This window comes from Apodemus sylvaticus, chromosome 2, assembly GCF_947179515.1.
Source record: "Apodemus sylvaticus chromosome 2, mApoSyl1.1, whole genome shotgun sequence".
In the NCBI taxonomy this organism is placed as follows: Eukaryota; Metazoa; Chordata; class Mammalia; order Rodentia; family Muridae; genus Apodemus; species Apodemus sylvaticus.
Window position 1 is genome coordinate 80,131,385 of NC_067473.1, and position 13,968 is coordinate 80,145,352.

Sequence of the window (13,968 nt, forward strand, 5' to 3'; positions counted from 1 at the left end):
TGTACTTGGCTATGATGTGTACTGTGGGGCCAGCCTTCCCTCCTGCCTCAGAAGCAGTGACGCATCGGAGATCCGGAGGGGTGGGTTGGGACTGGTCCCTGAGCATGGCGATGAGGATGTAGAACACAGGAATGATACTCAAGAGGGAGGCAAGTCAGTCCACCTTGTGTCTCTGCCGGGAGGGCCAGGAGATCGTAGAGGAAGCCAGAGGCTTGCTGGGAGCAAGCTTCTCTCTAGGCAGGGTGCACAGCCCTCCTCATGCTCCCCAGAGGTCTCTGGGACCCCTGGGCTTGCATTTTGTGACTCCACTTCTCAGAAGAGGCCACTGTTCTGTCCTCTACACGTGGACTTCATTTGAGGAAGGGCTCCAGGCCAACTGAGAGCTTCCTTGGTATGGAGCTGGGACATACTACTTTGCGTCAATGAAGCCCAGCTTGTTGGAGGTGGAGCTGAAGGGACAGTGTTTGCCTAGCATATATGAGGCCCTGGGTTGGATCACAGTACTAAGCCCAGGGGCAAAGGGAGGCTAGATCTTTGACAGTACTGAATCCATTTCTAGATCAAGAGCCAGTGCAGGGTGGCAAGGCCCAGGCAGGCCCGGCTTCCTGTTGGGATGGTCTTGGTGAGACTGTATTTGTTTCTCCATGGGATGATAGAAGCCTAATTCTCAGATGGGGAAGCAGGGCTCCGTAGAAGGGAAAAGAGCGTGCTCACAGAGTGCATTAGGCAGCACTGGCTTCACGGTGCCCTTTCTGTTTCACCCCACCAGCCCAAGCTCTCTTGGAGGGAGACTCTCTGGAGGGTAGGAGATGCAGAGAAGGGGGTCTGGGTGTCACCAAGGCTGGCTCTGTTGCCCATGAGGTCCTTTGTGCTCAGCCTGAGTTCTAATGCTGTGAGGACTTGCAGGGGTATGAGGGGCGGGCGCAGGCCACTTACCTTGTCATCCAAAATAGGTTCGCAGTTTGAGTAGTTGACCCTCGAGGCCCAGGTCCCGTTCTCCAGGCACTCTCTGTAGGCATTCCCTAGAGAAGATGCCAACCACTGAGAGTCAGGTCACGTTCACGCCTCAAAAGCCCTCCCTGGTACCTGGTACCTGCAGGATAAGGTCCACAATCCTTAGTTCCCCGGGACCTGAAAACACAATGCGTATCTGAAAGCTAATATGAGTCATTTATATGAAAATTACACATAGGGCTTTATCTTCTGCAGCGGCTGAAAGGCGCTAAAACCCATTTCAGACAAGCTCTCTGACTAGTTCTTTGTGCAACTTCTTTCTTTTATTCCTCAGCTACAAAACTGGACCCAATTGTGAGTCCTGGGTTATGGCTGAAGATTGGCTGCTTTTAGCACAACAAACAATTTCTGTTCCTTCTTCCATCATTTTCCGAGTGTGCTTCATACTCTGCGCCGACAGCAGCGTTTGCAGTTCCACACTAGCTGCCACTTACCTGGCGTGCGCTTGCCAACCAGATGCTCTTCTCGCTGAGTCTAATGGACAAGATTCGCTTGTCATTCAGTCTTTGTTCTGATCCCTTTCCTGTAGGGGAGGAGACTGAGGCACTGGGAGAATGGAGAACACCAAGATGGCGAGGCGTGGCTCTGCATTTTGTGTTTTTGACCTGTAGGCCACCTGGCTGTGGTAATACAGACATTTGGGGATGCTGCCTGGGAACTATGACTGCCTGCCAGGTCACTCACTGCATCATAGTATATGTGTGTGGAGAACCAGTGTCCACACCAAAGCAGAATGTGATGCCCAACAGGATATTTTGGAGCAGCCACGTCCAGTCAACAGAAGCTGAGGCTTCATCAAGGGTGAAACATGAAGGCCAAAACTATCCAGACTCAGCTTTCAACCTGAGCTATGAGCCTGGAGGTCATAACCGCTCTCTCCATAGCTCACACCAACACCCTCCAGGCGCGGGGGGGGGGGTGTCTTCTCCCTGAGATCCCCCAAAGCCTTTCACCAGTCTCTGCTCTGCCTCACAGCGAGCTCACCTCCCCTTTGATTACAATTCCGATTGGTCCATTGTTAGGGGGTGATTTGTACCAGGGCTCTACTTACTGGCTAATGGGTAGCTGTTCGTGGGTTTTCTATTGTGGCTCATGTTAAATATACAATATAAAGCTAATTAAAACAAATAGCTCAGAGCACAGAGTCATAGGGCCGGAGGGGAAACTTTAGATTGTTTTTTTGGAAGCAGTGAGTTCTGAAAAAAAAAATTAAGTTACTTAGAAACTCACTTCCATTGAGCTGACAGTGAGCTCAAAGAGAAGAGATTATTAAGGAGTGCTTGTCGAAGAGCAGGAAACGACGGGGGAGATTCTATTAGCTCAATTATTCTTTAATCTAGTGCTCTGAACGCATAGAGTTCTCAGATTCAGGGTTTGGAAAACTTCGACTCCAGTGCCATCAGCACCAGGCCCAACTCATCAGCCAGTGGTGCCTTGGAACGGTTGTTACTCTCAACAAGAGACCCCAGCGCCTCCAGGGCTCAGTCCCCATCAGAAAGAATGAGAGAGGGATGGCTCAGTGGTTAGGAGCACTGCAGAGGACTGCAGTCTCTATGTTTAATACCCGTATGATGGCCCACAACCACCCTAAGTCCGGTTCCAGGGAGATCTAGAACCTTGCTCTGACCTCTCTGGGGACCAAAAGCATGCATGATATACACGCAGGCAAAATACTCCTAAGATACAATAAAATCTTTTCACGGGAAATGGATGATGCCCTCTGTAGAAAAAGCCAGACTCCTAAGACACTTCCGTTCCTTTATCCTGTGACGTTTCTTACCTGGCATGTTGAGGGGACTCCTCCCTTACTGTTTGTTGATAAGAAAGGTGGTCCTGGCCATGTTTAAATGCCATGCATACTTTAAAAGATGAACAGTGTCTCTTTATTGCTCTCGAGACTGACGTCCAACTCCCTAGGCATGATAGTAAGATTTCTCTACCCCTGGACCCCATGTTGCCTAGCACCCCAACCACAGCCGGCATCTAATCTAATGGGCCTAGTACATGCCTATGTCATTGGTGCTTCAGCCCCTGAGACACTCTGCCCTCCAACAAACTCCTGTTCGCCCTCAGCCGAGCCTCATGCCCTCCTCCTCAGGGCCTGCTCAGCACTGTGGAACTGAAGCCATCGTCCCGTTCCCTCTGAGTGTCTCTTCTAGAGAGTCTCGCTTCTCGGAACACAGCTCTTCACCTTTTCTTGCCCTCAGGCTCCATTAACACATACATATTCGTATTATTGTGTGAGCACACGTGCTTGTGTGTGCATGAGCGCTTGGATCCAGTTTCACAATGCAAAATTTAGTTTGACCACAGCTGTAATGTTTGCCGCTCTACTCTGAGCTAATGTATCTATTTGTTTCATATATAAACGCTAGTCAAGACCCACAAAATCGATTTCATGGTCCATTATTGTCACACAATCTGTGGTCTGAAAAACAAAAATCTATTTTAGAGCATTTGCAATGATTCAGGGTGGGCTCTGTCACTTTGAATCTAGTCCTTTCCTTTGCTACTGGACTTAAGCTCCCTGGCGGCAGACAAGTAGAGTTTGTATCGGAGCGACTGGGTGCCCCTTAGGAGCAGGACTTTGAGGACATGCAGACAGCATCGAACTGACTTAGATTTGCTAAATCTCTAAAATCATTGTCTGGGATGTGGGAGTGAAGGGGATTTCCCTCTGGGGCCCGATGCTGTCTGGGGATGAGTTTCTGGCTATCAACACTGGCTACCAGAAGACTGGAAGACAGATGTGTCTGATCTTTGAGGGAGCTGTCTGCTACAACTAATGAGGGCACCAAGCCCTCAGGCACAGCCTTGGACAGGAGAGCAGAGAATCCCTGCTCCCTACCCCACTTAAACCACAGGAGGATGGGCGCACGCAGTCTGAGTTCAGATGTCCAGGCCGGAACTGTGGAGCTGGCTATAGTGCGGTGGGTATCTGTTACCACAGCAACACAGGTGCACCAGCTGAGAATCAATGTTGATGGTGTGCAGTGTGTCCTTCCAGGGGCATTAGGGTCTGGATGCTACAGGTGGGGATCCCCAGAGTGGCACTGGCCTATTGAGCAACAGACTGTCCCCAGTATAGGTGCCAAAGCTTTGCCGATGGTTTCTTGTTCTGAGGCTCACCCTGGGTGGTTTAGAAGCCTGACTGGGAGACGGGAGCCTAGCATCTATTTCTAATTTTGTCTCTGGGTGGTTAGGTGATCATGGCCAAGTCTTTCCCCTTTTGCTTTGGTTTCCCCTCTCAGAAAAAAAAAGTCATTCCTAATGCTTCCCAATGATACAGTTGTGGTCTTCAGTAGGCTCTCTGTCTACTAAGTGGGCCTTTGCATCTTGCTGAATGGTTCCAAGCATCCCTACTTCTAAATACTCTATTACCACCTTTATCTCTCAAGCTCTCACTCATGAGATAGGGACCGTGTAAAGCAAATTATTGGGGAAATAATTTAAGAGACGGGTTGGATGTAGGAGAAAGAGTGAGTGAGGTTGTATTGGGAGGAGGAGAGGTGTTGTCACTGGCTATTTGGAAAGACTTATAAGGAAGGCAGGTGATGGTAGGGAGAACGAGGCTAGACATTTACCGAAGTCAGTCGGTGGCTTGGAGCATTCAGCACCACGGACAGCAAAACCAAAGCCTATCACCATCTCTGTAGGTGGGAAGACCTTGGAGAGCTCCTAGGCCAGCTCCCCTAGCTGTTTGCACAGCTGCTGGCTGTTAGCCCAAGGGTCCAGCTGTTCACTTCATCCTGGTCCATGCGGGGCTAGGATTGTTCTCTTGCTGATGACTGTTTTAAAAGGCCCTTCTTTCTCAGCCAACCCACAGGCCGCCTACAGTGAGAACCTTTATCTCCAGGCAGAGATCTCCAGATGAGGCCTGCATTTCCTTCCCTCTCATCTGGTCCCTTCTTAAGTGCTTAACAGAGCTGAATACACAGGGATGGACTGAGGCTGCTGATGTTGCCTAGGTTACTGGGGAACTCAAAGTGTGATAGACTCAGCGCAAGCCAAAAGGACAGTTGGCAACCTTAGATGCTGGAACCCTACCACACCCCACAGCAGCACACACATAGGAGGCAACACACACACAGCAACTAAATCTCTCAAACATCCAATGACAGGCCAACCCCACAGCTGGAACTTCAGTCGCTAAAATCCAAGGCTCTGTCCTGGGGTGGGGGGGGGGGGGACATCAGTCTCAAATGGCAAGCCTTGTGGAAGTGTCTTTTCCTTTCCAGACACAGTATTTGCTGCTCTGAGGGGAGCACATTAGAAACTGAGTCAGTGGGCACCTCCTGGAGAATTTAAGAGGGGAAAAAAGCTTCACCTCTTTTGGTTTATTTGGGATAAAAAGGGAAAGTAAGTTCCCCAGGGTTGGGCCTCCCCTGGGGAACACATCCTCCTGAGATGCCACAGAACCAGTTGTCCGGAAAGGGGCGGGGCTTTCCCCACTGCACCTAAGCTCCCTGCAACCAACTGTGCCATCTCTGCAGGGTGCAAGACTCCTAGTGAGCGCATTCCGAGAAGAAAATGCCTTAGGGACCACATAGCGCACCCCAATCTCTCTATCGCCTGAAGTCCATCTGCTCCAGGTAAAACCATTTCTTTTTTTTTTAACTTTATTTAAATTTTAATTTATTTATTTATTATATGAGTACACCGTTGTCTTCACACACACCGAAAGAGGGCATCAGATCCCATTACAGATGGTTGTGAGCCACCATGTGGTTGCTGGGATTTGAACTCAGGTCCTTTGGACGAGCAACCGGTGCTCTTAACCACTGAGCCATCTCTCCAGCCCAGTAAAACCATTCCTTTACTGAAATATTGGGCCTTGACTGACTCATTTTCTTGCCTGAGGAGAAGAAAGTCTATCCAACTTCTCCCGGCCTAGCCTTCACTTCCTGGCCTGGGAAAATGGTGATGTATGGTGTGACTAAATTTGAAGAGACCACTGGGGAGGCATAGCCAGAGCTGGGTGGTTGTGAGTTAGTCATGATGCCAACAGAAAGTTCTCTGAGCCTCCCAGATGAGGTGTGCCTCCCCAAGAGAGTGGCCTGTACAGCCCAATGCTGCTACATCGCAGTTAGAATGGACTGGATCTTGGACCCCTTGCACATCTTGCTTGGTCTTGTCATAGCCCTTAGGTGATGAGAGACTGGGAAGCTGAGCATGTTCTCTCTTGTTCACACTTGTTCTAGTCAGGAAGGTCGTTAGACTGAAGGTCTGGGTATCTGCCAGTGCCTAAGTCAGACACTGGGTTGGAAAGGGCCTCACTACAGTCATTTGCCTATGACGCCTAGGGCCAGAGAATGCCCAGCCCGCTGCTGCTATGCTGTGTGGACACTACTGTCTGCATTTTAACTGTCTACACTGGACCTAAAGCTTCCTAGTTCCATGGGGCTTTTTACTTATAATGTTCTACCATCCCATGCTGAGAGCAATGTGGGGACAGCCGCCTATACTTACAGGAGACAACAGGGAAACTAAGTTGTGGGGACACTGAGAAATTTAATGGTGGTGACACCAGGTCCATGAAGGTGAGGAGGGGTGAGTGAGACCCACTTCACCGTGGACTTCACTGCTTCCTCAGGAGAGGAGCCTATCGGAGAGCCCTAGCCTCTGCTTCTCATTCCAGCCACCCCTAGCAATGCTGAGTGGCCTGTGTTCCAGGACGTTGGCCTGCCATGATGCTAACCTGAGAAGGGACTAAAAGGCCATGAGCTGGGAACCCGAACGACAGGCTATTCTGGAACCACGAAATGAAAGGGAAAAGAGACCCTCCTAAAGCACGGAAATGGAGGCCCAACGTAGTGGATATGCTTGCCAGGGGAAAGATGAGTGGTCATTATGTTAAGAGTTAGGCTTGATTCGCAACCGAAGGCTCTTGCAAAGTAATGGCTGAGGTGGACCTGTGGCTGCAAGGCCCTGCCCCAGCTCCAACCACAGAGCAGCCTTTTGAAAGCCTGCCTCCTCCTAGTAGCTTCTGGACATCAGGCACACTCAGGTGGGATGGACAGTTTGCTTCCATCCAAAATAACGCGCAGAGAGACCATCCCATCCCAGAATGACAAGCCTCTGTGGTGTGAGGTGTGAGGTGTCCCCCTCATGCCTACGACAGGGCTACACCTCCTTCCAGGCCCCAGATCACTGCCGCTCCCCTCTCTTCCTGCCCCTCGATGACCGTTCCCTGCAGAACTCAGGGAGACACAGTCTCTGTTCCTTCTCCACTTTGACATGACTTCATGAAGTCAGTGTTTTCTCTTCACACAGATAAGATAACCAAGAATGCGGTATCAACAATAGCAAGGAAATGAAACCAGCTTCAGTGAAGAATGAATGGGTCTGGAAAGTATTGTATTAAATAAGGTAAGCCAGCCTCAGAAAGACAAAAATGTCACACTCGATCCTTTTTATTGTGTGAGTGTGAATTTTTGTGTGAGTGTGAATAAGAGACTATGAGAGTGCGCACAGACTGTAAAGTGATATGGGAGAGCAGGAGAAGGAGATGCTGAGGAAGGTGTGGGAGCTGGGGCAGCCAAGGAAGGATGGCTACGACGTGGGATTGGGAAGGAGTTGCTGGGGGAAGGAGAGTGGGCAGCGGAGAGGAGGAACGGCAACAACAGAACCTAATTATTTATATCCTCCAAAGAACAACAGCAAAAGCCTACTAGCATATGCTTATGAAAACATACTGGGGCAGGAAGACAGCTCAGAGCATAAAGACACTCGCTCAGGCAGCCTGCACACCTGACGTGATCTCTGGAATCCATGCAAAGAACTGACCCATCAAGTTGTCCCCTGATCTCCACACGTGCACTATGGCACGTGCTCCCACCTCCCTCCTCTCGATCTCTCTCTCTCTCTCTCTCTCTCTCACACACACACACACACACACATACAAACACACATACACAGACATACACACACAGACACACACACATACACACACATACACAGACATACACACACAGACATACACACACAGACAGACACACACATACACACACATACACAGACATACATACACAGACAGACACATACACATACACAGACATACACGCACAGACAGACACACACACATACACACACAGACACACACACACATACACAGACATACACACACATATACACACAGATACACACACAGACATACACATACACACACATACACACACAGACACACACACACATACACAGACATACACACACATATACACACAGATACACACACAGACATACACATACACATACAGACACACACATACACAGACAGACACACACACATACACAGACAGACACACACAGACACACAGACAGACAGATACACACATACACAGGCACACACACACATACACACACAGACACACAGACACACACACAGACACACAGACACACAGACACACACACGCGCACGCGCACGCACATACACACGCGCGCGCGCATGCACGCGCGCGTGTGCTAATGAAATTATAACAGTCAATATAATGAATAACAGAAAGAGAACTAAGACAAAAAGTCAGGAGGCAGCCGATCACCAGGGAACCCTAGCCCTGCACTGAGGCTGCCTCCTACACCTCAACCGGCTCCTTGCATCTCCCTGCCTCCGCAAGTACTACAGAGGTACCACCTTTCTGTCTGTGGGGCGTGGCTGGAGGTGGTCAGCAGGGACCAAGTGACTGACTTCGATTGCTAAGAGCTAGAAGCAGGCTCTTAGGGGTGCTGGAGGGTAGGTGTCCTCCCTTAGGGAGGACTTCTGGGCTCCAGACTTCTGCGGTTGCTGGTGGCAGTTAGAGGGAAGACAAGGAGTGGTAACTGGAGAGGAACAGGACAAGCCAAGGTTCCCAGGGACCTTGGACAAAGATTCAGATGACACATGCTGACAATCCAGCAGCATCCTTCTAGAATTCCCAGTCCTGCACCGAAGGGCTGTGGATAGTCAGCATGTTTGGGTCTTGCAAGAATGAAGGCCATCAGCACCCCCGTGGTCCTCCTCTTTCCTGCTCACACACCCTCTCTCTACATGACACATCACTGCCTCAGTTCTTCCAGCGCCAGCGAAACCCTTCCTCCAGGAAGCCTGCCCAACTTACTCTCCACCCTCCCACTGGCTCTGGCAGCCATCATTGCTTTCACCTCAGGACAGACTTCCGTGTCTTCCGGGATCCTTCCACACAAAGTGAATGGATGTTAGAGCGTGGCTGGTCTTTTCCTCCCTGGAGTGGCAGGGCAAGGTGCCTAGAGGCATATGAACGGTTGTGGGTACTGCTGTCCAGAGTCTCCATACCAGCTCTCTCTCCCCTCCTCCCCCACTATGTTTCCACAGCTCATGTGATGGGGGAACCTACCCCACCCTCTCTCTCTTTCAGGAGGAAAACAGTCCTCACACATAGGGAACTTCCTGCTTGTGGAAAATGAAGGAGTCTGGGGGTGACCATGTGTCCCCAAAGACAGAGGCAGCCTAGTTCCTGGTTTGGCAGCTTGTCACTCCTTGCCCCAGAGACTATGGTCTGCCTTGTACCCCCAGACCTGCAGCCTCAACAAACGCCACAAGTCGAGGCTCTTCAGGAAGTCTGCTAGGCGTGGCCCAGAGCACGGATGCCCCTTATCCCAATCTCTGATGGCTGTGCAGGTTTGGTTTACAAGCAGTCTAGGGGGCCTGAAGCCAAGGGCTTTGCAACTTTTCTTGACACCTCTGTCTCGTGATGCTGAAGAGGGGATTCCTGTCCAAGGACACAGCCTGGAGGGAGGTTTCTCTCTCTGGGGGTCACTTAGGTTGTGTTTCCATTTTAGAATGGGGTTCTGGGAAGCAAGGCTTCAGTCTTCTCCTTAGGTTAGTTAAAGCAGATGTCCCCTCTCTCCCTGCCTTACAAATTCCTCAGTACATATTGGCCCCATCGCTCCCTCTTGCCAGGGACAGGAGAACAGGGTGGAGACCAGTGCTCCTGGAAGAAGAAGGGCTACATTGTATCCCGGGGAAGTAGAGAGACTTCAGAGGAAGCCACAGGACCATGGCTGAGAAGGAAGGAGGGGCCCGGACAGGGAGAGCAGGAAGACGCAAGTCATCTGTGGACAGAGAGATCAGGGGTAGGGAGGGATTGATAAGAAATGAGGAGGAGGAGGGGTTGGAAAGAGAAGGCAAAGAGATTGAAGGAGGGGAAAGGAAAGAAGAGGGGAGAAGAGGAAATGAAGGAGAATACTTGGAGATATGGGTCAAGAGCCACAGGCTCAGAGAGGTCTGGGAATGGGGGGGTGGAGTAATATGAATTTAGGTGTCATCTCCCCAGTAAGCTGTTGCTGAAAACCCACTTCTTTTCTCCCTATAGGTGGGAACTTGAGACCCAGGAAGGATGGGGCCTCACCCTGGACTATACCATGTACGGACATGCTCGAGTTGGTTTTAGCTGCCCAGGATTTGAACCTAGGCTTGCAAAGTCTAGGGGAGACCAGTCCACCTCTCATTGGAGTCTTAGGATTCCTGGCAGTCGGAGCTTGAGCAAGCGAGCAGGAATCACCACGTTCCCTACTCACCAGGCTGCCTGCCCGCAAAGTAGACCAAAGTCCCTCCCTCCAGAGACCACCACAGCTGAGCTCCAGACTGAGCAGCAGTGGCATTGTCCAGCTGGTGGTCAGGGACGGTGGCATCTGCCAGCCGGGGAAAGCAGGGCTCTTCCCACTGGGTCCTACGTTCCCCAAATCCAGCTCCTTAATTCAGCGACTCCAAAAGCTCTCCATACCCCCTGTTTTTAATTGGTATATATTAATTGTATGAAATAATAGGCTTCATTATGTCCAATGTCCTTTTCCTAATTTTATGGTTATTATGTGTGGTGTGGTGTGTGTGTGTGTATGTGTGTGTGCGCATGTGTGTGTGCATGTGTATGTGCATGTGTGTGTGTGTACATGTGTGTTCATGTGTGTGTGTTGCATACATGCACATGCATGGTGAGGAGTGCACAGGCCGCAGCACACATGTGGAAGTCAGAGGACAACTCTGGAGTCTGATCTCTTCTTCCACCTTTATGTGGGTTCGATGGATCAAACTCTGGTCCCTAGGTTTGTGGGCTGACTGGACTTTCTCACCAGCCTCTTTCCAATATCCTGTTTTAGGGAGACATATCTGGAACATGCTGTGTAGACCACGCTGGCTTCTAACTCAGAGATATGTCTGCCTATGTCTCCCAAGGGCTAGGATTAGTAACACACATCACCACACCCAACCCTCCAAGACCCCTTCTACAAAGGCCTTCTGATTAGCCAGGCAGCCATTTCCTGGAAGCGTAGGTTTAAGATCCTTGCTCCTTTAGGAGACACATTACTTTAGGTCTTCAAGTCTCTGTTTCCATGTGTGTAGCATGAGGATAACCCCAAGTCTCCATCTCTAGACACGGTAAGTAAATTGGAGAGACAGGTGTGCCATGGCTCGGGGCAGTAGAGGGGACACAGGCTCTAAGGTGGTTCTGCCATGGACTCCAGTGCATGACCCTGCCTGAGTCCCTTGCCTTTGGCCACTGTTAGCTGTGGCATCTGGTGACACTCTATGCAGGAGACCAGTGGCAGCGCTGATGTGCTGACACCTGCTCCCACACATTCCCACAACTGCCCCATACCTCACCTCCACCCTGGTGCCCTGGGGTTCTCCTGGGCTGTTGCTACCCTGACAGCTGCTTCTTGGATGCCTCTCCTTAAAGGTCCCCTTAATGCCTCAAAGCCAGGATAACCCCTCCCCCATTTTCTGCAATTCCTGCTCCTTTGCCATTTCCTCTCCCTCTCTGTTAATTCCAGAATCTGAGGCCACTTACATGGAAACCCTCCTCGGCTCCCAAAGCATCTTTTCCACTGAAGGGCTATCACAGTGTTCCTACTCCTCCTCCATGCCCCCTACTCCGAGACCAAGAGGACCCCAATTTAGCTCCTCTTTATTCACAACCTTGCTCGAGGTCCCCACTATAGCTACAATAAAGCCCTTTGCAGTTCTGAGACTCTCCAGTCCTCCATGCCCCTCTCTGACCTTATTAACTTTTGTCCTATTATATTCTACAACACTCCATAGTTCCCAGGCTCTAAGCACAGCCCATCCACAGGCCTCCTATGGTTCTTTCTGGACTGGAACGCCTTCATCTACCTGTCATATACCCACCTGCTGAACCAAGCCTGCCTCATAAGCGCAGCTCAGAGGACCAAGTCCTCACCTGCCCTCCAGATTTGGAGGCTTGAGCCTTCTCAGAGCCTCCTTGCAAACTGAACTCTCCTAGATGTGGAGTTGCCTTGAGGTTGGTGCACAAGGATCATGGCTTCCTGCCTGGCCTGGTACATAAGAGCTAGCTAGGTAGCCGTGCTCCAGCCCTGAGCTCTGCAAACCAGGGTCTGAAAAGAGTGTGGGTCTTTAGGGAGTGGAGTGGAATTGTGGGTACTAGGCTCTCCTGATGACTCTGGCACCTGGCAGCGATTAGCACTAGAGGTTCTGTGCCAGGTCTTCTGTGCTCAGCGGAAGTTAACAGGCCACAAGCCCCTCTGCAGGCACTGCGATCCCCACAGAGCATTTCCCATCCTCAAGCACTATCTGCCTTCTGAGAAGCCGGGAACTGGAGAGGGGAAAGTGGCGCCTGTAACGTGATGAGATTAGGGAACTCTTCCCTCAGGCTTCTCACTGAGTGGTGTCTCTCTTTAAAGAAGGAACCCAAGGGAAAGGCCAGCTGAAGGCAGCAGAGGTGCTGCCGGGCTGAGGTAGGAGAGCTCTCAGGTATTTGCACTGTTGCCAGGAGCCCTATTTCAGCCAGGGCTGACCAACTGCACCCTCCCTGCTCCAGGTATCTCTCTGAGCCAGCACCCCACCCCCAGCTCAGTGTTCCCCAGGAGCGAAGGTACAGGCAGCACTTTGGTCCAAATGAAGAAAATTGTTCATTAGACACCAAGGGCTAATTGATTGCCACCACATTTACCAACGTCAGTGGCATCCTGACCGTTTTTTTTTTTTTTCAGTTTCTCCTTTGATTTGATAGGAGGGGTCTGGTGTGTGATATCCCTCCCTCTCTTTCTTCCCATAACCCCCCTGACTTTCCTGAAGCGGGGCACTCACTGGGTACTCTTCTGTCTACTGCAAATGCAAGGGCAGCCTCAATACAGTACAGTTGCTGTGACCGGAGTGTAGTAGGGGTTCAGCAATTGGTTGTATGACGTTTTGCTGGGCTCTGCTCTGAAAGAGAGAGTCAGGCCCTAGCCTGGCAGGTGGAGTTTCAGGCTGGTTGGAGGAGACAGGCTAAGAGCTCGCTCTGAGCGTCCTCAGGCGCAGTCATTCCCCTCTGCCCCGCATGGCCCTTAGCCTCGGTATTTCTAACTCGGTACCTGAGTTACTCCTGGGAGGGATCGCGAAGGCATTTCTTGCATACCTCCCGGGTCGGGATCCCCACCACCTCTCAGTGAGCTCTGTTTTAAGCACGCTTAGCAGGCATTTCTCAGGTGACGGGGGAAACCATCATCAGTGGTTCTGCTATCTCGATAGATTTTTCTTTTTGTTAGAAACATCCAGTCCTAGATTTTCCAGAGTGGGCTGCTCCTTGAGCCCAGGGAGCATAACCTGGCCCAAGGGCAGGCACTGTTGCCTTGCTTTCAGCACCTATAAGGTGAAGGAAGGCCTCCTTGCCTTCGGAGAGCTGGGACATGCATGTGTATGTGTTGATGAAGCAGAAAGATCACAGTTCAGACACTGCTGCTAAGGGCTGGAGACAAACAGGTCGCCACAGTGTCTCATCAGCATGTAGGGCTAGCCGGACAGGTGAGGGTGTCCGGTGGGAGAGCCCTTGCTACCCACAACCTCACAGAGCTTTGTCCTGGCTCCCATGCCCTGGCTCCATTTATATTGACAGGTGTATATTGACACAAACCCCAGACTGAATGTCTCTCCACCCTACCCCCTGCTTCCCTCTCCTTTTTCCTGTAGTGCGTAGTTCTCCC

The 13,968-nt window shown here is 50.9% G+C and overlaps 1 protein-coding gene across 4 annotated transcripts in view; it reads right to left on the minus strand.

Moving 5' to 3' along the window:
• Positions 1–13,968, minus strand: part of Crhr2 (corticotropin releasing hormone receptor 2) — a 43,156-nt gene that overhangs the window by 12,758 nt on the left and 16,430 nt on the right. For all 4 annotated transcript variants that reach the window (XM_052172541.1, XM_052172540.1, XM_052172544.1 and 1 more), the window contains one exon: positions 937–1,022. In XM_052172541.1, coding sequence (XP_052028501.1) covers positions 937–1,022 — 86 coding nt within the window. The remainder of the gene's footprint in view (positions 1–936; positions 1,023–13,968) is intronic.